Source organism: Nymphaea colorata, chromosome 1 (genome assembly GCF_008831285.2).
Source record: "Nymphaea colorata isolate Beijing-Zhang1983 chromosome 1, ASM883128v2, whole genome shotgun sequence".
NCBI classification, from domain to species: Eukaryota; Viridiplantae; Streptophyta; class Magnoliopsida; order Nymphaeales; family Nymphaeaceae; genus Nymphaea; species Nymphaea colorata.
This window is the reverse complement of record NC_045138.2, coordinates 39,512,362-39,535,803: the sequence shown is the minus strand read 5'-3', so window position 1 is coordinate 39,535,803 and position 23,442 is coordinate 39,512,362. Positions and strand designations below refer to the sequence as shown.

General features: G+C 41.0%; 2 protein-coding genes and 1 long non-coding RNA gene across 5 annotated transcripts; 2 read left to right on the top strand and 1 right to left on the bottom strand.

The window, feature by feature from the left end:
- Positions 1 to 587: 587 nt before the first annotated feature.
- On the bottom strand, positions 588 to 3,757 carry LOC116247500 (uncharacterized). Its single transcript, XR_004170854.2, has 2 exons — positions 3,111 to 3,757; positions 588 to 985 (listed from the first exon to the last, which is right to left on the bottom strand). It is a non-coding gene; the product is annotated as an uncharacterized LOC116247500 (long non-coding RNA).
- A 1,254-nt stretch (positions 3,758 to 5,011) lies between these two features.
- On the top strand, positions 5,012 to 10,651 carry LOC116262199 (uncharacterized). 2 transcript variants are annotated; one of them, XM_031641337.2, is made up of 3 exons: positions 5,012 to 7,447; positions 9,886 to 10,075; positions 10,311 to 10,651. In XM_031641337.2, exons 1-2 carry the CDS (start codon positions 5,349 to 5,351, stop codon positions 10,073 to 10,075), a joined length of 2,289 nt encoding a protein of 762 aa, XP_031497197.1. In that variant the 5' UTR covers positions 5,012 to 5,348; the 3' UTR covers positions 10,311 to 10,651. The 2 variants fall into 2 exon arrangements, with proteins under 2 accessions (XP_031497197.1, XP_031497205.1); XM_031641345.2 differs by lacking the exon at positions 10,311 to 10,651 and having other exon boundaries at positions 9,886 to 10,287.
- A 5,169-nt stretch (positions 10,652 to 15,820) lies between these two features.
- On the top strand, positions 15,821 to 21,913 carry LOC116261424 (protein ENHANCED DISEASE RESISTANCE 4-like). Of its 2 annotated transcripts, XM_031640174.2 has the most exons (7): positions 15,821 to 16,108; positions 16,197 to 16,383; positions 16,478 to 19,067; positions 19,607 to 19,667; positions 19,787 to 20,010; positions 20,768 to 20,934; positions 21,686 to 21,913. In XM_031640174.2, the coding sequence occupies exons 2-6, from the start codon at positions 16,269 to 16,271 to the stop codon at positions 20,820 to 20,822; spliced, it is 3,045 nt and encodes a 1,014-aa protein (XP_031496034.1). In that variant the 5' UTR covers positions 15,821 to 16,108; positions 16,197 to 16,268; the 3' UTR covers positions 20,823 to 20,934; positions 21,686 to 21,913. The 2 variants fall into 2 exon arrangements, with proteins under 2 accessions (XP_031496034.1, XP_031496043.1); XM_031640183.2 differs by having other exon boundaries at positions 15,821 to 16,383; positions 20,768 to 20,942.
- The last annotated feature ends 1,529 nt before the right edge of the window (positions 21,914 to 23,442 follow it).

Genomic DNA, 23,442 nt, shown 5'->3' with positions numbered 1-23,442 from the left:
TCTCTACAACTTGGAAGAAACTACAAGAACACGGAAAGCCCAACATGACAATATCCATCTTTTGAGATGAGACAGCAATATCTTGGTTTTGTTTTCTTATGCGAAACGATCTTCCCCAAGTTCCTCGTCAAATTTTAAGAAAAAGGCCCACTTTCGTATTAAAGGAGACCTCCTCCTATCATGCACCCATCTTCGAATGAAAGCTGTGTTGTCACCTCGTTCCCCTGGGGAAACATTTTCCCATAGTAAGCTACATTTCCTAAGGGGATCCCCAAAGGTAGGCATGCAACGCATCCATAAGAGAACATCGGAGCAAGCCGGAGACGCAGAGAAGTTTGCGGCGTCGAAGTATAGATGCATAAAGACAAATTAATTTCAATGGGAACTGTATATAGTTGAAAAGTGGCTTGCCCACGAATCTCTGGTTTCATTTTCCCCAGTTGTTTCATCTCACTGAGCTTTCCATCTTTGCAGAATACAAACAACCAAATTAATCCTCAGAGTGCCAATTAATTTAAAGCAATAAGATTGGCGTTTCCATTCCCAATGCAGGACAGGAGATCAAGGCCAAAAGGACACAGATGAAGTGGCAAGAACCTCACACATTGCAGTTTTACATTTCTAGTTACTGCTAAAATCAGATAAAAAACAATTCTGTGTTAACTGCCGTAGGCAACTTAGCCTCAGCTCGCCGTAAAGCTTCTCCACAAGGATTCTCATCGCTCGGTCGAACTGAGTATATTAAAATCTGGTGTCAAAAGTCCACAGAAAACACCGTTTAATGTATCAGATACAGTTACTTATTCAAACATGCATAATGAAACAAACGCAGAAGTGTGTATCACTCGTTAAACTTTTGCGGGTGACAAAATTTTGTTGTCCATCCAACAGGACGCCTAGTAATCAGAATTCAAGGGCGAGTTTTTTTCTCATCTGCGCTTGAAGCTGGCGGATTAGGACCAGAGAGGGAGAACTTCTTCACGTTCTGCATTAATTTACCCAAAAATATTAGAAAAACTATCAAACATGAACTCAAAAAAGAAAGAAGCCAGACGACTGAAAAACATGCAACAAATTCTCATGCAAACACTCCCAGTCTTAAGCCACTGTTGGTGTATTGTGCCACAAGTTGGTGTTTCTTTGTTTCAAACATTACATCTGATGTCTATGAGAGAAAATTCAGTGCGACACACCAATGACAAGACAATTCCAGGTTCGAGCACCACAGACTGTAACATGCAACACATTGTGTGTGCATCCACCAAAAAGTGTGTATACCAAATTAGCTAAGAGGAATATCACAGGTAAAAAACCAGTTAATCCTGAACAGTGAACAGTTCTCATAATTTGACATGAAAAACATTAGGGAACCCAAGAGCTTCTAGATTCAATGTGGAATTACTTGGTAACCCATAGATGAAGAGCCATTATTCAGTATTTTTCAATAAGCATGAACAGGGATGGTCGGACCTTATTGGTCCTTTGTAAACTAAAACTCTACACCATGATTGCAGAGTGATTGTTTCACTGGTCACCAAAACAACAAAATGATAACCAGATATTTTAGCTCAACTCATGCCAGAAAAGTTTTCATCCAAAATATAATCTTTTCCTTTTCACTGTTAACAAATTTGTCCCATTAGAAGCACTATTTTCATTCCAAAATCTTTATTTAACATCTTGTTGAAAAAGAAAAATCAGCATTTACCCTTGAAGATCCAAATTTATATGTTTCATGTAGGCTTTTATTTTCTCCATCCTTCTTTTATCCAATTAATACACATTCATTCCTTGGCATTGTGAGACACATCCGTAAGGGCTGATTTGGAGTGAACAGAAAATGGTCCCACTACAAACCACTCAACGCTGGCTTAGATTTTCTCAAAATATAAGCTGTATAAAAAAGTGGGTCTGCATACTTCATAAAAGAACAGCCAATGAAATTAAATCAGTATGATCATTTGTCATATGACGATCCTTTCTGAAATAAGATGTTAAATTTAGACAAAAGTGCACTGACCAAAATGCAATCTACTCTGAGTCATATGAGGATTCTTTTTTAAAATAAAGTGTTGAATTAAACAAAATCTCTGAACAAATGAAATCTTCCTGCGACCAACCCTCTGACTAACCTTTCCACAGCTCACTTCAGCCATCAACCTTTCCACAGTTCACTTATAATTTGTGTTTGGTGCAGGAAAAATAGGCTCGAAAGACTCACATGAAGCTCCATACTAGAGCCCCTCATATTGTTAGCTCTAAATGACTGCTAAACAAAAATAAAGAGAAATTCAGGACATATATGCTACTCTAATCAGATTTAGTACGTGCACATACTGGAGGAGAAGAAGAAACAATCAGATTCAGAAGGTGCACCCACTGGAGGAGAAGAATCTACCAATCCGACCCTTCCTTTCTTGACAGAAAGAGAGAAAAGCAACTATTTGGTAATTGGTACCCTTTGATGATGACACCTATCAAAACAATATTCAAATGTCTCCGACATGCGAGACAAAGAACTTCCCAAAAATATGCATTACATATGTTTGCCGTTTCCACAACAAAACCACTTCTGTTTCCTTCATTTCTCCTCCTCCCTTTTCAAGTACTCATTCCCCAAACTGCCAAATTTCACTTGCTGAACTTTATCTAGGAGTCCAATCTATGTTCCTCTACGGCTCTACATCTGTACATGGAACATTGAAGTACCTCACCCCATGATGGCCGATCGAATCGGGGCATATTTTCTTGTTTATATGCCTATGATAGCAAAGTCTAGCCCATTCAATCTTGCTGCTATCCACATGCTAAATCTATATGGGTGTGACGTGGCGTATGCATGGCATATATGAATGGAAATGCACAGTTATGCAACATTTTATGAAAGTTGGTTAAAAAGCTTTATATTGTCAATTACAAACTAGATCTGTAAGCATATGCCATACAGTTAACTAAGAAACCACGATAAAGAAAAAATGTAAATCGGAGCAGATTTTCTCATCCAAGCATATACAAGGAGAAGCACAAACGAGAAAATCCGAGCTCAAAATCCATCTAACTGGTTCGGGGATCGCGCGACACAACAAAGATATGAGGCCTGGTAGAAATACCTGAGGCCTGGTAGAAATACCACAGTTACGCAGCCCTGCACCCTGTCGCATTCAATTTGACCTGCCTACGCTTCACTCTCCTGCATTTCACATAGCTCACTGATCAACTATGGATCGTCTATCAATGGTGTAGGTGATATTATCCCACGGGTGGTGGTGGTGGCAAGTAAACGATCGCTTGGTAAAGTGGTGAAGAATCGAAAGGTGAGAGAAACAAGAGTGGGGAAGAAAGAAACGAATGGAGAAAGGGACAGCAGAAAAACTAATGTTACTCCATATCTTTAAGAATTTTGAAAATTTGGTTAGCAGGTACTTGCTGGAGCTCTTCTAAGAATTGGGCGTGCATACTTAGCGACCAACTCAGACGCCTGCATAGGTAGCGTTCCTCACTAGAATCTTTTGTTAGTAAAGCTAAAAAATTCCAAAGAATCCACCAAAAAAAAATCACAGGACTGCGCAAAGCACGTAACTGGAAAAGGCTCGCATGAAGCAACTGGTAAGCAATTCAATAAGAAGAAGATGCACTACATGGGCGTAACACAGACCAGTTCGGAAGGCGACAAACCAAAAGCCAACCACAACAAAGAAAAGCAGAAAGATTGATCAACGACGAGGAATCAGAATAGGATAACATGGAAAATGGAAATTGGTGCCTTTTTAAGAACGCATTGGCGGAGGGACTCGAGAAGAGCGGCGCAGCGATCCGAGTCGTAGGAGGCGGAGGCGACGCAGTTCAGCAGCTCCAGGGCCTCCTTGGCGCAGACGGGCTCCGGCGTGACCTCCGACATATTCCTTTTGAGAAACAAACTAGAAGAAATGGGAATAGAAACAAGAAACGAACTAAGATTGTGATTCAAATCTGGACAACCAAGCAGAAGACGGACATTCTAGCAAAGGTGATCGAACTTACTGGAGATTAGACAGAATGCTTGGCGTCGATATTAGAAATACTGGAAGATTGAGAACTATAGGTGAATGAAAGTAAAGGGACTAGGGTTTAGTCAGTTTCTTGTTGCTTATATAGATGCGGGGAGGGTAGGTGCCGAGGTGGGTGACGGTGGTGGTCGAGAGAATGTCAAAGACAGACTTGGAGAGGGGGCAAAAGGCAAGTGGGCAACATTGTTTCCGAGGGGCGCCGCCAGACGGCGGTCGGCGACGGATCTCTGCGGACAGTGGGATCATCGATTACGATGAAAAAAAGGGGTTTCTGAACTAATAGAAAAAGCGAGCCAGTTTTTGACATATCTGGATCTTGGGCGCCTTCAGAGCGTAAAGTTCGACCTCGATAAATTTCACATGAATCAATAAGCAAGTCGGCCTTGCCCGGATTTGCATAAGGTATGTTCTTAAACATGACAAAAAAAAGTACACAAAGCAAAATTGTGGCCAATCAACGTGTAATTCCTCTTTAGAAGTCGTTGGAAAAAATAAATCTTGTGAGATTAAGTTTTGAAGTTTTTCAGCAAACTTTCTTAGAAAGGAAAGGGATTTTCTTTTCTCTACTCATTTCATCTTATGGATCATTAAGAAATTCAACTTTACCTTTCTGTCAATATCATTCCAGTTTCTTACTTAAGCATTTCGAAATAATTTCCAAAATTCAGATTTACCAACAAAAAGTTCTTTGGAAACAAAGAAGAGCAACATGAGTAAGAACGGCATACACATATTTTCAAATGACGTATTTGACTAAAACGAGATTGATGTCCGTGCTACAGTTACAATATTAAATGATATAAAGAGAGCAAATGTTTTAAAAAAATATAAATATATTCGGCTTGCCCTTTGAAAAAATCACAATATGATGGAGGTACGTACATGTCAATTTCCTACAAATAAGCATGGCATTCGGAAAAATCCAGATGAGGATCAACCTCGGTTCGTCGGTATACCTTCCGTCTCGCGAGCTTGCTGCCTTTCTTCCTTCGGCATCATCTTTTGTGCCGTTCCCGCGTGTTCTCCATTTTCGGTGTCCAGAGTCGATGGAGGGTAGAGGAAGAAAGGGACGGATAGAGAGGATTCCGACGAGTTCCGTACAATTGTCAGTGGATTGTCTTTCTGCTCGACGCTGGAGGTGCAGTCGGTCATCTGGGATGATCTTTGTCAGGTTTCCTGGTGGATGGGTTTCTTGGTCCTGTGCAGCGCTGTGAGTTAGGGTTCCTTTTTCCGCGTTTCCTTTTTGATGTGTGAAGTAGAACCGTCGCGTGAATTATGTTTACTAGGTTGTGAATTTAGTGAATGGATGATGAGTTCGTCGACACTAAGGGTTTCCCGGAGGCGAATTGCAGCGCGGGGGAGTTGGTTTCTTACCTGAAGGGGTCTTTCCTGAGGACGGATTTCGAGAAGGCCGCGAATATACTGAAGATGAGAGAGGAAGATTCGGGGAAGAAGGAAGCATCCCTGAAGGCAGAGCTACGGAAGGTTGCGGAGGAATCGAAGTTGAAGGATGAGCGGATTAGGGAACTTGAGGAAAAGAACGAAGAGGCAGCGAGACGGGAGAAGGAGCGCGAGCGGGAATTGCAGAGTCTTTTTGTGAGGAACAGGGAGTTGGAGGATGAGTGTGGGAAGTGGGAGTTGGAGTGCACCTTTCTGAGGGAAGAGGAGTGGAAGGCGCGGATAGAAATCGACACGTTGATGAAGAAGGAGGAAGAAGCGGCGGTCCGATTTGGGGAACTTGAAAGGGCGTTTGCCGAGTTGGACGGCGAGAAGCGGATGGTCGAGGAGGAGCTGGAGGATTGGAAGAGGAAATGCAACAAGTTGGAGGAAGATTTTCCAGTGGTTCATGGGGAGGTGGAGAAGATGAAGGAACAGATTAAGGGGTTGTTAGAGGAGCTCGGGAAGAAAAGAGAGCCGAGCAAACATTATAGGGAAGCTGAATTGAAGTTTGACGAGGTTGACAGCACGAATCAGCAGCCTCCCCTCCTAAGCCCTGCCGCCAAGATCGACAGATCAAGCAACCGTCAACCTTGTGCACCAAACCTTGTCCCCAAGGCAGAAACCCCTATAGACCGTCTAATAATTGACAAGAAGCACTCTACTGTGGCAGGAGGGCCACACAAACTTGTCATAGATATAAGTGACAGTGACGAAGAAGTGGATGCCTCACCCGCACCACTGCTTACAAGCGCCAGTAGAAAGAGTGGTACTCTGAATATTTCTTCCGATAATATGGTGAAGTCTCTCCTTCAGGGACCTCCTACCAATTTGACAGAAAAAACGCCAAACTCGAGCTTGAAAATTCCAACGAGTGAAACAAGAGTAGTTGCTTCGCATAGCAATATTAGCTCAAGTACTGAGCGTCGTATTCTGTCTCCTAAGATAAAGCTGCTCTCTGAAGTGGTAGCTGTGGATGATAATGGTGAAGGTACCCGTCGCGTAACAGGTCGTGCGGCAAAGACTTGTGGCCTAGGTGACTTGGTGCAGACTTCGCAACTAACTTCTTCCAGTCTGACAGAAACAACCTCAAAGATGAGTTCAAATGACAAAAATTACAGTATTGAAGTGAAAAAAAATGTGGGCCCGGGTGAAGAGGACGACCGTATTCTGTCACCCAAGAGAAGGCGTCTTTCTAAGGTTATAAGTGACGGCGAGAGTGATGAGGACGAAGACAACCGGAACTCTACGCGTAGAACAAAGAAGCTATTGGTGGATCTGCTTGCAGGCAATGAGCATGGTAAATTGAATGCTGATCCTGCAGCTCTTGTTGATGGCCAGCGGCTAGTTGACACTCCTCAAAACGAAGATTCTGTTCAGACCAGTCTTTTGTTGATGGAGGTTGATACTGCTGGATGCAGTGAAGAGATCAGTACTTTTAAAAGCCCAGTGACTCCTACAAGAAAGCGCATTCATCTATTACGAGAACTAGAGAAAATGAGGGACACAAGAGAGATCTCTTCAGTTGTTCCTGCAGATGAAGGTGACGCCAACGATGTGAAGAGCACATTATCTAGAGCTGCTGGTGAATTTATTCCTGAAAATCTACACAATGAAAACCATGCCATCGAGAGCAGTGAAAGCGAAAGTCTGGGTGGATTTATCGTAAACGGGGCTGGTGAATCAGAAGCTGAGTCTAGTTCTTCAGATTCATCAGCTTGTGGAGCTGATGATGGTTCCATTTCTCAGGACTCACTCACCCACATCTTAGGGAGAATCCAGAAGAAGAAAGGTTCAGAAAATTGGGAATTTGAGGCTGATATGCTTGCTTCATTTCAGAGGGATGATGAGCTTTGCATGAAGGCTGTTTGTGCTCTTTATAGGCAGCAAACGTCTGAAGAGAAAGCAGGCAAGGCTTCACTATATCACAACCGCCGGGGATTTAATAAGTTTGATGCATTGAGGTATGGATTACAAATTACACTTTAGAACCTGTTTTACTAAACCTTGACCTGGATATAGGTTTGTGAGATGGTATTTGCCATAGTTTTCAGTTTAAGAAATTCACATGGAAATATGAAACTTGAAGGGCAGGATTTTGATGCATTACGTATGCATCTGTCCAGCACGTGGACCAGAGAAACCTTTGCTTTAGCCTCTTAGGATTATTGCAGTGCATTAGGTTCTTTTTCAGAAAATGAGGTGCTAATTGGTTCATTTGTCAAGACTTGCTTAAAATTTGATCTCTCTAGGTGATGTCTGTTAAGGACCCAACTTTTTCATCTGGTCTGATATTAGCAGGGAACGGCTAAAGTACATACAAGAAGCTACCTGTATAAATATGTGCCTAAGTGTGAGAGGCATCTGTAGGCAGCATTTCTTCAAACAGTTATCTGCCTGAGAAAACTGTGTTATCCCTTCATGTTCGTTGGGAAAGGTTAAAGTTGTTACAAGGTGTTTGATGGATCAATTTGTGCTTTAAAGGTCAAAATACATTTACACACTTCACGGTGCATTGCTTCAAACAGTTATATGCCCTAAAAAACAGGTCTAGGTTTTCAAACAGTTATATGCCCTAAGAAATACTCTAGACTCTTCAAATAGTTATATCCCCTAAAAGCAGGCCTATACTCGACAATCAATTTTACGCATTCTGGGAGGTAACAAGCTGCTGTCACTGCATAAAGCATAGATAACAATCACTACCAACAGATGAATGTCATCTTAGAGCTTTTATTCTATTCATGCAAACCGCACATCATGTTCTCCAGAATCACTTGGACTAAGTAGGAATTCCTCTTCCTAGGTATTAGGATGTGGAAGTCATCAGGAAACCCAATTGCCAAACATGAAACCATTTCCTAGTCACAGGAAATCCCAAATCCTTTTCATTTTACTTTTGATGGGGCTTATCATTTCTTGCATTGTGTTCTTTATTTTTTATTCTTTATTTACTCCATCTTATTAGTGTTTTACTTGATCCAAAATGCGACTTCCTAAAAAGGTTGTGCACGTTGCTTGCTATTTTGTTTTCTGCTTCCCAAATAATCAAGTATTTTGAAGTGATCACAATGGGATGCACAAGGGTTCGAAGAGTACGATGCTAAATTCTATGGAGACAAGACACAGTATGACTGCATCCTCTGTCTCCCTATCATGGAGCAGCGTGCTTTCCTATAATCATATGTTGTTTGTTGAGGGACATTCCCAGCAAGAATTAAGGACTATGACACCCATGCACAGGCTTATTTACTTGGGGACTTGCGAGTACAGATTTGTGAAATTATTCTGCGTGGTGTTCTGTTGTTATTGTTATCCCTTAGATCCGAGTGGTGTCTCTGTGCTGTGGTTTTCTCTAAAACAGGCAGAACAAGCAGATGTGGTCGTGAAATGCTACTGAAGAATTACTATTATGTTATCCATATATTTCCATGTGGGTACAGAGCAATGTGTTTTTCTCTTTTGGTAGCCAATGTGCATATGTCTTTTGGACTTACTGTCATGAAAATTTTGTGCTCATTTTGTTCATTTGGTTGAAAAAATTCAGGCAGCATCTATGTATTTTTTTCATATGAACCAGAACAAGAAATCAATACTGTTGAAGTTATAACGAAATCAGGATCTCTAGTTTTAAGTTAAAATGTTGATGTGTTCGGGCAGTATCTTGTATGTCTTTTCTGTTTGCTCTATTTTCATGTTACAGACTCAGGAATTTGAGTTTTCACGGAAGTATGAAGCAAAAGAATTCATGAACAATATCTTGTATATCTTTTCTGCTAGTTCTCTTTTCATGTTACAAAATCAGGAACTTGAGTTTTTACAGAAATGTGAAGCAAATGACTTCATGTGTTGGAACAATATGTTCTATATCTTTTCTCTTCGCTCTCCTTGAGTCGTGTTTTTAATTATTGCTCAAGATTGACTATTGTTAATTAAATGCTAGTCCAGCATTTTGATTGCAAATTTGCTACAACTTCAGTCTTGTATTTCTGCAACCTCTTCGTTAAGTGGAAGCTAGTTTAGTTGTTGAACGTTTGAAAACTATTGATGTTCTTGGCTTTTAAGAAAGATATTGGAGAACATCCCATTTATCCATTTCTTTTCTTCTTCATTCTTTCATAACGTACTCTTCCTTCTCTTGTTTATTGATCCGTCCAAGCCTTTTCTTGGTCATCGACTCGTTAGACCCTTTAGCCACTTCTCTTTTGTAATGTCAATTCCATTTCTCTTGAATTAGTTCTACTAATCGCTATTGGAAATGTTTTTGGTTTTTCATGGAACTTGAACCAATCTCTTCCTTCACCCATATTATTCTTCCCTGTAAATATGATGGAAATTTTCTCATTTAGTTGTAATAATTTGTCTTGTTGGTCTACCTTCTTACTGTGGGATCTTTTATCAGGGGATCTGAACTAGCAGAATTTCTGACTGACGGCGATCCATTTGGTCCACTGAAGAAGTCTGCAAAAGAATTGGAGAGGCACAAGCCTGAGGGGGTTGAGTACTGCCGAGAACTGGCTATGCGTTACTCCAAGCAGTTGTTTGAGATATATCAGAAGCGGGAAGATCCCTTATTTTGCCCATCATCCTGAGTGAGCTTCTGCTACACCTTTGGGCATTGTCTTTTGCTTTATACTTCTTCTGTTCTACTATTTTGGCTTGTCATTTTCTCTGCTTATCTCCTGCTTCAGTCTCTGTAAAAAGAAAATACGGAAGCTTTTTCTTTTCCCCCTTTTCCCCAATGTAGAAGGAAAACCGACATTTAAACCCTTACAGAAAGAGGGGCAAAGCCCTTGACTTACTATTTTTTGACTAATACATATACAGGTTTGGGCTTGGAGCGAGCTATTCATGACCTTTCAATATAACTAATCGGAAATTAAAGTCTGGCCAGCTGAGATCAAGGGTCTTTCCGCGGCTGCCAACTGCACTCAGAATCCGGCATAATTTTATCGTGAGCAGCGTTGTAAATAACATCTGGACGGTATGGTTTGCTCATAGGTATTTTTTTATCGGGTTGATGCATATGTGTCGGCCAGTATTGCCCTAGTTTTCAATTATTTTTAAATTTTAAAAGTGAATGTAATATATTCTAAATTAATTTTGGAAAAATATAAAATATATAAACATGCCCTGTATCGTATTCCAAAGGGAATGATACGTTCTGATATCGAGCGTTTCTTACAAACATTGGTTCCGAGCTTAACAGTCCTTTATCCAATTCAGTGATTCAACATAAGTTGTTGTTAATCTACAATTTTTTTTTTTTTGAACAAATAGAAAAGGTATAAAATGATTAACTAGAAAGTTTTTAATTATTTTTAGAAAACCAAAAGCAATACGTGTTGTGGCACTCTTGAATTGGCTATTGGCTATAGTATCATAGCAATTCAAATATGCCAATTCAGGCTGTTAATTATTTTCTAATACAAGTGTATACATAAAGTTCCCCATATGGGTTGAAATGCATCTGTCCATCCGCCAAAAAAATTCAGCCGAAATAGGCGTAGACAATATTGCCTTTTGCTTCTAAAGCTCGTTATACATAGAGGGTTGAAGTTGGTCTCAAGAAACCAAACAAATTTATGTTACAATTATTACCTAGAACCTCATGCAGTTGCTGACTTCACCTAGTAGGACTAGTTTGCTGTATACATGTTGTGATCGAAATAGAAAATTTGACAGGAAAACGACTGTATTTCCAGGTTGAGTTGATCAGCACATTGAAGAAAAAAAATGTGGACCTCAGCGACTCAGCTTTTATGTGAGAGAGCTTTAATGGGGAAAATCCAAATTTAAACATCAAAATCCTTTCTCAGGATCTTTGTTTTATCTTGCTTACAATTGACGCCAATCAACGTCTTCTAGAAGAAAGGGATTTCATATGAAACTGCCGCAGAAGGTAGGAGCTCATGTGTTCGAGGCCGGACATGTATTCGGCCCCTTTCTAACATCAGATGTTCCCCTTCCGGTGGGCAAAACACCAATTTCCTACGGCCTCATGATGCGATGCACTTGTTCCCAGCAAACACGGCGTGCCCCAAACGTATGGCTACTAGCGTCCTCTGTTTTATATGATAAGCTTCTCTTCACCTTTTTTTGTCAAAGTAAGCAACGGGAAATAACATACTTGTCGATTAGGTAGGGAGATAAGATTGTGAACAGAATTCAGATTGTCCCTTTTTTTACGCAATGTTTAACGATAAAAAATTTAAGCCAAGGAAAATACACTCGGTACTTCAGTTGTTAGGATTTATTTATAAAATTCAACGTAAACGTCATAACAAGATAAGTATAACTTAGGGTTCAAGAAAAGCCATTTCATTGGCCAACATCAGCATCTAGGTTGGTCAGCATTATTAGGGCATTGGAAGTTCACATATTACTATGGTTCAAATGCTAATGACGAAACGTCTATACCATAGTCTGAATTTGAAATTCAAAATCTGAATCCGATCCAAATACGACTTCTACGTTCACAATCAAATATGAATTTAACTTTTAAATATAAAGCTGAATCAGATGATAAATTTTTTTACAATATCCGATTTTTTAAAAATCTATTTCGTCAATCAATTGACATCCCTGTCAAAATCCAATCCTAGGAAAATGTTTTCTCATTACTTCAGGCCTAACGAAGTCAATACCCAAGGGTTCGGCCTTCGAGGCATGGGAATGCCCTTTCTTGTGAAATGATATGAACTCTGCGAGTCTGCCCAAGGGATTGGTTTTCCCAAGAAAATGGTGCAAGTTCAATTCCTTAACAATCTACTTTAGTGCATTTTCCCTATTAAGTTTCTGCGTGGATTTACAGAAGCAAACGATTCCTGTTGGCAAACAGTAGATCCTTTCCTCTTCAATAAACTTTGCTGTCTTTATCCTTATGAAAAAAAAATACCAGTTGGATAATCAGTTCAGTAACATTGTTCATCTAATATTTTACTAAACGTCACGAATCTGTGCAGCAACTGCACCCCACTGACAGAGCCAGAAATCTCAGTTACAGAGAATATATATATATATATATATATAACTTAGTTTTTATAATTTTGTTACATGTAATTATTTTTCAAACATTCTTCTTCAATTTTTTGAACATTGTTTGCAATAATTTTGGCAGATTAACAACTGATTTAGCTGAGTCAGTGACTCGAGAGTTACTGAAAAGTTAAAGAGGAACATGTGAGGGGACTTGGATATGCAAATTGATCGGATCCAATGGAACGCTGTGACAAAGTGTCGACTACCAGGAAACAATGTTTATGGATGTTCCACATTCAGCTTCTCAGCGTCCGCCATGAATGCCTGAAGAACACATTGGTGGAGGTGGATGGAGTCATTTTGAGATGCTCCTCGGAAGTACAACTTAAAAATTAAATGTGCTACTGTTGGGCGTATCTGTCGTACTCTCCTTTTGATTTTTTCTACCTTTATTTCCATGGCAGTCTTTAGTACAACAATAAATTTTAGGATATGAAGACGAATAGGGCGTCCTAGACAAGGTGTCCCAAGCACTCAGTTCGCAAACTTTCAAACACACCTTAGAGTGGAAGAAAAATCAATTATTCTTCTAGGTGAATGAGATTAAAGATATCTCAAAATAGCTCTTGTTGTTTGCGACGCTTACTTTTCTCTGCCGTCATCAGATTTGTCCGCCATTTCCGGCGAAGTCGCCTTCCAGGGGGTAGCTCAGCACATCCTTCACCTCTCAAACACGCTCCATATCCGCATCTTGGCTTCGTCACGTATTCTTTAATTGCTCATCATTTTTGTCAAACAGTAGGAACGGACCTGATTGTCGGCCTGAGAAAAATTTAATTGGCGCCGGCGAGCGAGCGGTCAGGGAGGTACACTGACTGACGTTCTTCAATTGCTGCTTCCGAGAAGGCTCCTGTTTGATTCCCACCATCAAAAAATATCTCCTCATCGCATTATCAAACATGATCTCTGCCAAAACTTGCCAACTTTTTTCACTTCGTGACGCCCAGAAGCTGCTAAACCTATTATTATAACGTAGTATGCTGCCCATGCAAGCATGAGAAGGACTTTGAATTGGCCTAAGCGAAGTGGACGCTACATTTGTTTCATCTGACTTAATTGGAAGTACTTGATACTTTTAAGTTTAGAAAAATAACTTTATGTATAAAGTTATTAATCAAAATGTTGTTCAAACGCTAAAAAATAAGTATACGTAACTTTTATCATTGTTTAGAGAACATGTAGAGCAACAAGATTAGACACCGACAACTCAACATTTGACAACTTCCTTTATATCTCTTCTTCCTCAAGGTTCAACTGTGAGTGAGAATCTTCTGTCGCATGATCTCTACACCTAGATTGCCTTAAAAGAAGAAAGCAAAAGAACGATTTTAGCATTTCATCTCTTAAAGAAAAGGAAGAAGCAATCTACGGATAACATTCACCCAAAAAGCAGTCAAACATTTTTCTTAGTGACATGGTGAAAGTGCCCTTAAAACAAAACCGCCATTGCTTACCGATAAAGGACATTATAAGCATATAGGTAAGGTAGGCATCCGTGGGCTTACGTCTGCTCGATGTGGTTGAACTTTTTCTGGAGATAATTTATCTTAGATACGAAACTTAAATTAGATTTTAAGAGAGCAAGTAAACCCTCGATCACGTTAAATTAAAGATAATTTACGTTGTAAGGACGAGATGTAATTGACCGCAATCGACGGTCACCGGAGCGCGAGTTTCGAGCACGGCATCTGCACAGCCGTACGATCCCCTCCCGGAATCGTGCTCCGTCTGACCGCCTTCTTTCCCCGCTGTTCCGCCGCTGATTAAAGCGGAAGAAATTAGAAAAAAGAAAAGAACAAAACGGAAGCATTCGCGAAGGTGGACCCCACTTCAGAGGGAGCGTGGGGACCACCGAGGGGCGATGCGTCTGACAGTCAGAAGCCCCGGCAGAGAAAGTGGGACCCGCTCTTCCCTCCCTAGCCTTCGGCCCAGACCGTGGCGGGGCCCAGCACTCAGACGGACAAGACCGGGCTTTTCTCTTTACCGGGAAACTAAAAAAAGAGGGGAAAAAAATCGCCGATCTTTTCAAAAAGACGGAAGTTGCACTGTGCTTCTCTGCTTTTCCCTTTTCCTTTTCCCGCTTTCGAACTTTTGGAAATTCGGAAGACTGCCCCTCCCTCCTCCTCCTGACAAAACATGCCTTTGGTGTGGTGTAGAGCGAGAAAGCATCGAAAGCAAATTGTTTCACGCTCTTTTCCATGCTAGCAACCGCACAAAACCTGTCTTTTGGAAAAGAATGGGAGAGACGAAGAGAAAGAAGAGCAATCGCTTTCGGTTGCATTCATGGGTTCATGATTCGTCGCCGAGATCGTGAACTCGTGAGGGATTCTTGAGTGCCATCGATGAGGTTTTTGGGAATTTGGTGAGCTTTTCACATGATTGGCAAACGCGCGCCATGATGCCTTTGAAAAGCGAAAGTGGGGAGTAGCATATCCTTTTGACAGAACTCAAGAAGGTGGTAAAAGAAATGCCTTCGAATTGGTTGTGGGGATCAGTGTTCGATTGACGGATTTGAATTTCTTTTGAGGTATGGTACTTTGTTTTTCCTGTTTTTGAGTAAAGAAATAAATAGGAAGCATCCAATGTTTGCCTTTAGTTTCTTTCTCTTTTTAGGGAGAAAGGAAACGCCCCCCATATGCCTTGCATGCTGCTTAATCTTAAATTCAGCATTCAAGTCTTTCTTATCCATCTTAAGATGATTACAGTCAAGCTTAATCTGGATGAATCGGGAAGGGCAGTTTAGTTTGAAGAGAGACTAGTTTTCACAAGTGCAGCAAGGGCCAATGCTGTATTTTGATTAGTTTGGACCCTGTCCGTCGCTTAAATTGATTAAGTAATGATAAAATAATCTCCCCAACTGTGCACATAGAAAAAATATGCATCTTTTGCTCTACTGTATTTAGTCAAAGCAGATACGATCAGAGCGTTTTTATAATTAACATCCCAACTACGCGTGGGGCTGGTTAGTGGGTCAAAAACATGTTTACGTATTCTAATTGAATTGTTCAAGAGCAGATTAGTTCAAAGGGATCAAGTTTTCCAACAATTCACCAGATTTTAATGTCGCTTTCCTTATGAGAAAGAACTTTGTTAAAGTCGAGAGGATCTTCACTGAAAAACTAGAATGGCTGATATTGCAATTTAAAATCCCCGGTTTTGGTGCTTTTGGCTAATGAATCAAATTGTACTTATTACTGAAAAACATAAAAATCCCATTCTGCAAATGATCGTGATGATAAGACTACGTCAATCAATTAATTACCGAGTAGATTAGAGGGACTGGTGAAAAAGGACTCTGGCGTCTCTCTCTCTCTCGCTCTTCCTGAACGCGTCATGATGAACGATGACTTTTGCTTGTTCCCCGTTCCACAGTCTCCCCTCTTCCTCCCTCTCTTTTCCGCAAGTCATTGGAAATCCTCACTTCTTTTCTCTTTTGCTTTCTAGGAAGAGGGTCCCTAGAAATTCCTTCGAAATTGCACAATTCCCCGCCCCCTCCTCCTCCCCTTCCTTCTTCTTCTTCCCTGCTGCCACTCATCACAACAATCATAGCGCGCCTCCGCCTCCTGTCTTGATTTCGGTGTCCGGTAGTTTCCTTTCTTCCTCGTTCTGTCGTTCTCTCTCATTCTTTTCTTCGTTCTCGAAGTTCTGAGACTCCTGTTTGGCGTCTTCAAGAAATGAGCAGAACCTTGACAAGGTGGTGAACCTTCTTCTTGGTCCCCACTGTCTTTCTATCTGGCGGATACCATGGTGGAGGGAACGAAGGCTCGATTGGTTCGTTGCCCCAAATGCGAGAACCTCCTCGTCGAGCCCGCTGACTACCCTGTGTATCAGTGCGGTGGTTGTGGCGCTAAACTTCAGTGTGAGTCTTCCTTCCCTACCTTGTTTTCGGCATCTCTTTCTCCCGTGGTTATTTGTTTTTGTTGGTCATTGATTTTGTTTTGGTTTACGAGCAGCGAAGAGGTATGCCGCGAGTTTGCAACAGAAATTCAAGGAGGAGGAGAACGGGTTGGCTGGAGGAGAAAGGGAGGTAGTACCAACCGAGCTACCTAATTCGGAGAGGGAGGGAGTATCCACTGAACTGCCTAATTCTGTCGACGAGAGTTCACCTTCACATGCCTCTGAGGAGGCACAGTCTTTAGGCGGTGAGCCGTCGAAGGAGACTGTGGGTGATGTTGTTGAGGTAGCCGGAGAAATGGCAGAGGAGAAGGAGCAGGGTGTTAGTGACGACGAGCCAGTTCCTTCTCCAGAAGTAACGGTGCTGGTTGCTCAAAAAGAGAATCGAGAAGACCAGGGGATTGTTCCTTCGAACGAGTCAGAAGTGGAGGTTCCAACGGTGGTGGGACAGACTGATGAGGTTCTGGGGAATGGTAGTGGGGTGGAAAGTGCTGAAGGAACCACGAGCAGGAGTGGAACAGGGGATTCGACTGATGCCCCTGTTAAGAACTCGACCGGGAGCGACCGGAGCTCCATTATGAACGACGGCGGGGAGCTCGATAGCAGACAGACCAAAGGGAAGGGTCTGACGTGGGGTTCTGTTGATCAAATTTCGATGCCGCCGGACATTCGGAGGGACGAGTCTGACCGTGGCTTGAGGACCCGTCCTTTGCTTGATGGTTGTAGCAAGTACCGGATATATCCAGACGAAGGCCCGTCGAATTTCCATCATGGAGGTGCCCGCGACTATGAGGATGGTTTCTACGGTCACGCTGTGGCCGGAGCCAATAGAGTGGAGCACCTGGAGCAGGACAGGAGGGAACTCCTCAAGAAGCTCGACGAATTGAGGGAACAAATCACCAGATCCTGTGATATCTCTGGTTTGCCACCAAATGATGGAATCCCTTTGAATGCGAGGAGAACTCGAGGTTTTCCGCAGCAGGGTTCTTATGGTCCAGTGAGAAACTTGAGGGACCATTCTCGCCATGAAGATTTGATGCGGAGACCGTATTACTATAGCCGTGATCTTGAATTCGATAGCCACCAACAAGCTGCTTCTCATACTATGATGGGCAGGCAGCACTTGGGTGTTCCTGCTTTTGGTCACCACAGGCATGCCCATGATGAACTTCTGAACTACAAGGATCCGTATGGGGATCAATTGATAAGAATTCCTGCACACCAAGCTCCCCGATTCCCACATATGCCGATGGCTGGGAGAGGCTTGATGAGCAGAGACCAGAACAGTTATTTTACTGGAAGGTACGTGGAGACTGACCCTGATTCTGTTGACTCCTTTCCCATTTGCTCTTGCTCGAATTGTTACTACGGACAGCTTAAAGTTCCAGCACAAGCTCAATCTAGGCTTCTATATCACCAGAGGATGCCGAAGCTTGTGGGTGGTCCAATGTATTATCATGATGATGCTGATATTCCATTGGTAGAAGGTATACATGATTATATTGGTTTGGATGCCGCTCGTCCTCCTTTGAGTTCTTATCAATCCAGTCGCACTGTTCGAAGGGCTGCATATACTGATATAGAACAGGCTTCTCGGCGACAGAACCGTAGTTTGCCTAGGGATCTACCTGAAGTGGGGTATACAAGAGGATGCTTTCCCATTGGAGGTGGAGCTCCATTTATCTCCTGTTGTCATTGCTTGCAGTTGCTCAAGTTACCTGAGAAATTTCGCCCCCAGGCTGAAGGTTCTTGCAAGTTGCAATGTGGGGCGTGCTCAAAAATAATCCTAGTTTCTTTTGATGGCAAGAGTCTGATTACCTCTGTAGATGCTGGTAGCGTTCATAGCGAATCAAGGGAACAAGTGTTTTCTCGCATAGCCTCTTCGACTACTGGGCAGGGTAATTTTCATGACCGAGATTATTCGCATGGGCAGATAAATCCATCTCGTGGGGCTCATGAAAATCGGAGATCTGCATTCCCTTCTCATTTGTCTAACCGTAACATGACTGAAAATGGAGTCCTCTTGTGTCATCCCATTGATCAGATGGAAGAGAGGCCAAACTTGAGTGAACCTGAAAAAGGGCAGTCTGATTTTTCATCTTCCAGCACATCGCAGGATGGGGAAGGGAATCTTGCTACAAGCAGAAAGCTGTACAACCAGTTATCCTTTAAGTCAGGGGTTGATTCACCAGCAGCATCTTCTCCACCTCAAGAGGACTCTGGACATTCATCTTATGATGAAATGGTTTCTAATTTTGAAGGAACCAGGAGCAAGCGTTCAGACGAGCAGAAAGTTTATCCATCACAAGGCACTTCCAAGAAAAAGCCCACAAGAAACTTTAAACAACACTCTTTCAAAGAGCCATCTGTAGCAACTGAGATAGAGCTTTCAATGCCAAGGGACTCCAGCCTCGATGTGTCACAAGATCCTGGGGAGGGAAGAAGAGAAGAATCTGCTGAAAGGAGCATGAAGGGAAGCGAGTCATTCTTCACTAATCTCATAAAGAAGAGCTTTAAGGACTTCTCAAGGGTTACTCATTCATCAGATAGCGAGAAGACTCATGTCTCAGTTAATGGCAAACCTATACCTGAGAAATTGGTTAGGAAGGCTGAAAAGCAAGCTGGTCCTATCTATCCTGGGAATTACTGGTCAGCACATTCTTTCTTGTCATCTCTATTCCTTTCCAAAATTTTTGTTTTGATTACTTATGGCATACACGAACTTAGATGTAAAGGGCTTCACCTAATTTTAACAGTAAGCTTCCTGATTGTTTAGTTTTGTTTTCATGGTAAGCTTTCTGATTGTTAGTCTTATTTCAGCACTTGTTCTAGGAACTATAGTGTTCCATGTCTACTGATAAATCAATTTATGGTACATTTTTCAGTTTTATTGCTGGTTGGCCTTCTATACTTTACTTGCATTATTACTTATGGCATACACGAACTTAGATGTAAAGGGCTTCACCTAATTTTAACAGTAAGCTTCCTGATTGTTTAGTTTTGTTTTCATGGTAAGCTTTCTGATCGTTAGTCTTATTTCAGCACTTGTTCTAGGAACTATAGTGTTCCATGTCTACTGATAAATCAATTTATGGTACATTTTTCAGTTTTATTGCTGGTTGGCCTTCTATACTTTACTTGCATTTGGTATAATATTGATGGTGAATTGTGAAACTGTCATCGTCCAGGTATGACCCACGAGCTGGATTTTGGGGTGTCATGGGACAGCCTTGCATTGGGATAATTCCTGTGAGTTTATATTTTAGTTCAAAGTGCAAACCATTTTTAGCCAGTGTACCGTTTCCATTACTCTTTGTTGGTAGGCATTTTTGTATGAGTATTTCAATGGCATTTCATCTCATATGTAGCCATCCATAGAAGAGTTCGATTATCCTGTGCCGAAAGATTGTTCTGGTGGAAACACTGGTGTCCTTGTCAATGGTCGAGAGCTTCACCAGAAAGATTGGGACCTACTTGTTAGCAGGGGACTGCCCACTACAAGAGACAAGTCATACATTATTGAGATCTCAGGGAAGGTGTTTGATGAGGCCACAGGAGAAGAGTTGGACTGCCTTGGCAAGCTTGCACCAACGTAAGTTTCTCTTTTGATCATATGTTCTGCTTTCTTCTTCTCAATTATAGGCAAGATCCATCTGAGAAGTCTAGTCTGCTTTGGTGTAGGATTTCTGTGTCTAATTTCAACCAAACAAAAATACTGTCACCTTCTAAATAGATTATTGATGCATGTACTATAGAAGTTCGTTGGCTGTTTTATGGCAGTAATAAGAATCAACCAGCTGTGTTGCCAAGTGCCTTTTGAACCTGGTTGCATATTTACAATTTTGCACCTCTTTAGAATGTATTTGCATGTAGGTTTATATGTCTTCTAAGCAACTATACTACATCAGATGTAGCTGCTGCACTTGTGCAAGTTAATTTTCTCATGAATGTCATGCAGCGGGCCTTATTTGAGAATATGACAAACTAATCAGCCTCGTACATGATAACTTTTGGTACAGATATTTTCTACAAGCAAGTATTCTACAGTTTGTTTTCCATACATTTGGCTTCATGGTTTGAATGAAATAGAGAAGCTTCTATCATATTGATGCAACTTTTAAAGGGAAAACTCTATTGTTAGGGTATTGCAATATGTAAGGTTGGACCCTGTTTTGCTTATGCTGAGATCCTGTCTCATTCTTGAAGCATTTTCCTTGCTATGTTAGCATCTAACCATGTCCTAGTATTTTTGAAGGAAATTTCATGAACTGAATTTCATCACAGATGCTTTTGTCTGATGATTTTATCTATTTGCTTGCATATAATGACTTGCATGAACTTTGGTGCAGTGTTGAGAAAATAAAACGTGGGTTTGGAATGCGGCTTCCCAAGGCAATTGTATAGATGAAAATCTGCAAATATTTCTTCTGTGAACGCCTTATTATTGTTATCTAAAGAAGATTCAGAAGCTGCAAATTTAGAGATAAAGGCTAAAGATTCATCAGCGAGATTCTTGGTAAAAATGTAACTCCTGGTTAACTTTTTCTTTGCTATAGTTGCTAAAGCCACAATTTTTTGTGTTCCTATTTTTGTGTTGTGAAATTTAGGTGCAATATCTTCGGTTCATCATGATCTCCACACCCTGTCTCGTTGTTGCCTTTTCTTGATATGTTTTTTCTTATTAAGTCTGATCTTTGTTGTTTCCCTGAAGCAACGAGGTTGAGGATAAAAAAATGTTGGTTTTGTGAATAAACCTCTATGATAAGTTTGATTGGTCTGTGGGGGTGCACAATTTAAAACAAACCATTTAGATAGGTTTTTTCAAGATCATAAAGTTCATGGTTTTGGAACGTGGAAACTTTTTGTAGAACTCCACCAAATGTGGCATCTCCTGATTTTGCATCTATATTGTCATAATTTCCGCTTTGGTGTTCTTGATGCCTAATTGTTATTGCTAGATTCTTTGTTTCATGCAAGTGTCGGTTATAAGTTCTAAAAAAATCAAATCTCGGTAATGGTTTCTTGTGTCAACATGCTGTATCTCAATGTCTTTCTGTAATGATTGAGAACCTTATGATTCTCCTTTGGCACCTTGGCTTCCTCCTGTTCCTGTGTTCAGAGAGCTTCTTTTAGAGCATTAGTTGATGATGCACTGCCAATGAAAATTTTGCTTCACAAAAAATTTGACTCCTGTTTTGATTGCTATAGACACTATTTTCCTTTTTTGGTTTCTGGTGTTTGACTCACCTGCTACTGTTTTCTGGCAGGAACTGTTCATGTCAGCTAACTCATCAGGTCGTTTTAGATTCAAATGCTTCCTCAAGATTGTGGAATGACTTTAGGTTGGTATGCTTTTTTTTTTTTTGAGGTGGTGGTTTGTTTTGCGTGAGCAAATTGGCCCATCTAGGCAGTCTGGTCGGAGTGGGACTTTGCAGCCATGTTTGTATGTAAAAAGCATTTGTAATTTTCTATGCAATCCTGGCATTGTAGCTAAATCTTTTTCTAAATTCTTTATATATATATATATATATTATAGAGAGAGAGTGAGAGAGAGAGAGAGAGGAAAAATCAACTCTACACAAACTGCAACATTGCAAATTTTTACGAGAGAGGGGGAGACGGGTGATTGATCTGACACGATAAAAAAGTGCGTCGGATTTGTAGAGTTATAGTATGTACTGCTGAGTGCTGAGTCTGTCTGTCTCTGTCTCTCTCTCTCCCACACACACGCACAGAGTTTTGGCTTGGAATTATCAATGGGTTGGAATGATCAATATTAATATATATGTATATCGATATTGATCTTGATTATTCCAACCCAAATAACTGGGAAAACTCTTTCTACCTTTCTTGTTCAATGATTTATAATTGGATAGTGAATGAAGAGAGAGGAGCGAATTATCCTGACGTACTCTGTATGCACAAACCACATCGTCTCCATTTTGTATGACAACCTTTGCCAGCCATGCTCTTGGCCATGATTATATTGCCAAGCTGCCCCCGCTCGTTCAATTTATCTTTCGGATAGACAAGCTGCTGTTAAGCAGATCTGACCACTTTTATGCCAAGGGATGCGTTGCTGGTTATTGAAGACGTGAAAACCTGAAATCCCATTTCCTGTGAAGGTGAAGCCATTGAAATCCTTCTACTGTTTTGCGCTGTTAGTAACAGGAGGAAGTAACTCAGTCGAAAGTAAAATGGCCATCAGAGAGTTGGGCAATCTACAGAATGCTTGCTTGAGAATGACAAACGCATCCTGACATTTGAATTTGTATCCTTGGGTGAAAATTTTCTCTCCATAAGTGTTCAAAAAATGTTCTCTCCGTAAGTGTTCAAATTTTTCACCCAGCTTTTCAGGTCAAAAAATGGGTGAGAATAGAAACAAAGTGAAACTTTTTTCTTACTAAAATTTTTTCTCCTCCCAAAGATATAGTAAGAAGAAATTTCAGCGTCTCTTTGTCCCTATTTTTTCTCAAACTCACATCCCAGCGGCCCCTAACATATGTCGCCCTAGTCAACAAGTTAGGTGAGCATGTCACATTATAATATCAGCCAGCGTGGGGTTCTTGAAGAGGTCGTTTGGCATAATGGGATATTAAGTGAGCATTCCATGATTCTGACTCAAAAGTAGGGCAGATTCATGGAATACTAATTTTCATGTTCCATGAATATGCTCTATTTTTCATGTAGATTTTTCATGTAGATGATTCATGGGACACTCCCAGAGCCTTTGTGCCAAATGACCCCTAAGTAGACATTTCCCTATTCATTTCATGGAATGACACATGCAAAATGTAACCTATTAGTTATTAACCCACAAAGGATGTAGATTTCCTCATTGTGTTTCCAAAGAAGCACAACAAGAACCAAATTAAGCTTGGAGTGTTGAATGTGATCCAAACTCTTTGCAAGATAACCTACGAAGAAAGCAGCCTTTGTTCTCTAGCTTTGTTAGTCTGTATGTGTTTCTGTATATATATATATATATATATATATATATATATAGTCATGCATCGTTTATATG

Coding starts and splice junctions, on each gene's coding strand:
- LOC116262199 (XM_031641337.2), top strand. CDS start 5,349: ATGGATGATGAGTTCGTCGACACTAAGGGTTTCCCGGAGGCGAATTGC. Junction 7,448..9,885: donor AATAAGTTTGATGCATTGAG/GTATGGATTACA, acceptor ATCTTTTATCAG/GGGATCTGAACTAGCAGAAT.
- LOC116261424 (XM_031640174.2), top strand. CDS start 16,269: ATGGTGGAGGGAACGAAGGCTCGATTGGTTCGTTGCCCCAAATGCGAG. Junction 19,668..19,786: donor CTTGCATTGGGATAATTCCT/GTGAGTTTATAT, acceptor TCTCATATGTAG/CCATCCATAGAAGAGTTCGA. Junction 20,011..20,767: donor CTTGGCAAGCTTGCACCAAC/GTAAGTTTCTCT, acceptor ACTTTGGTGCAG/TGTTGAGAAAATAAAACGTG.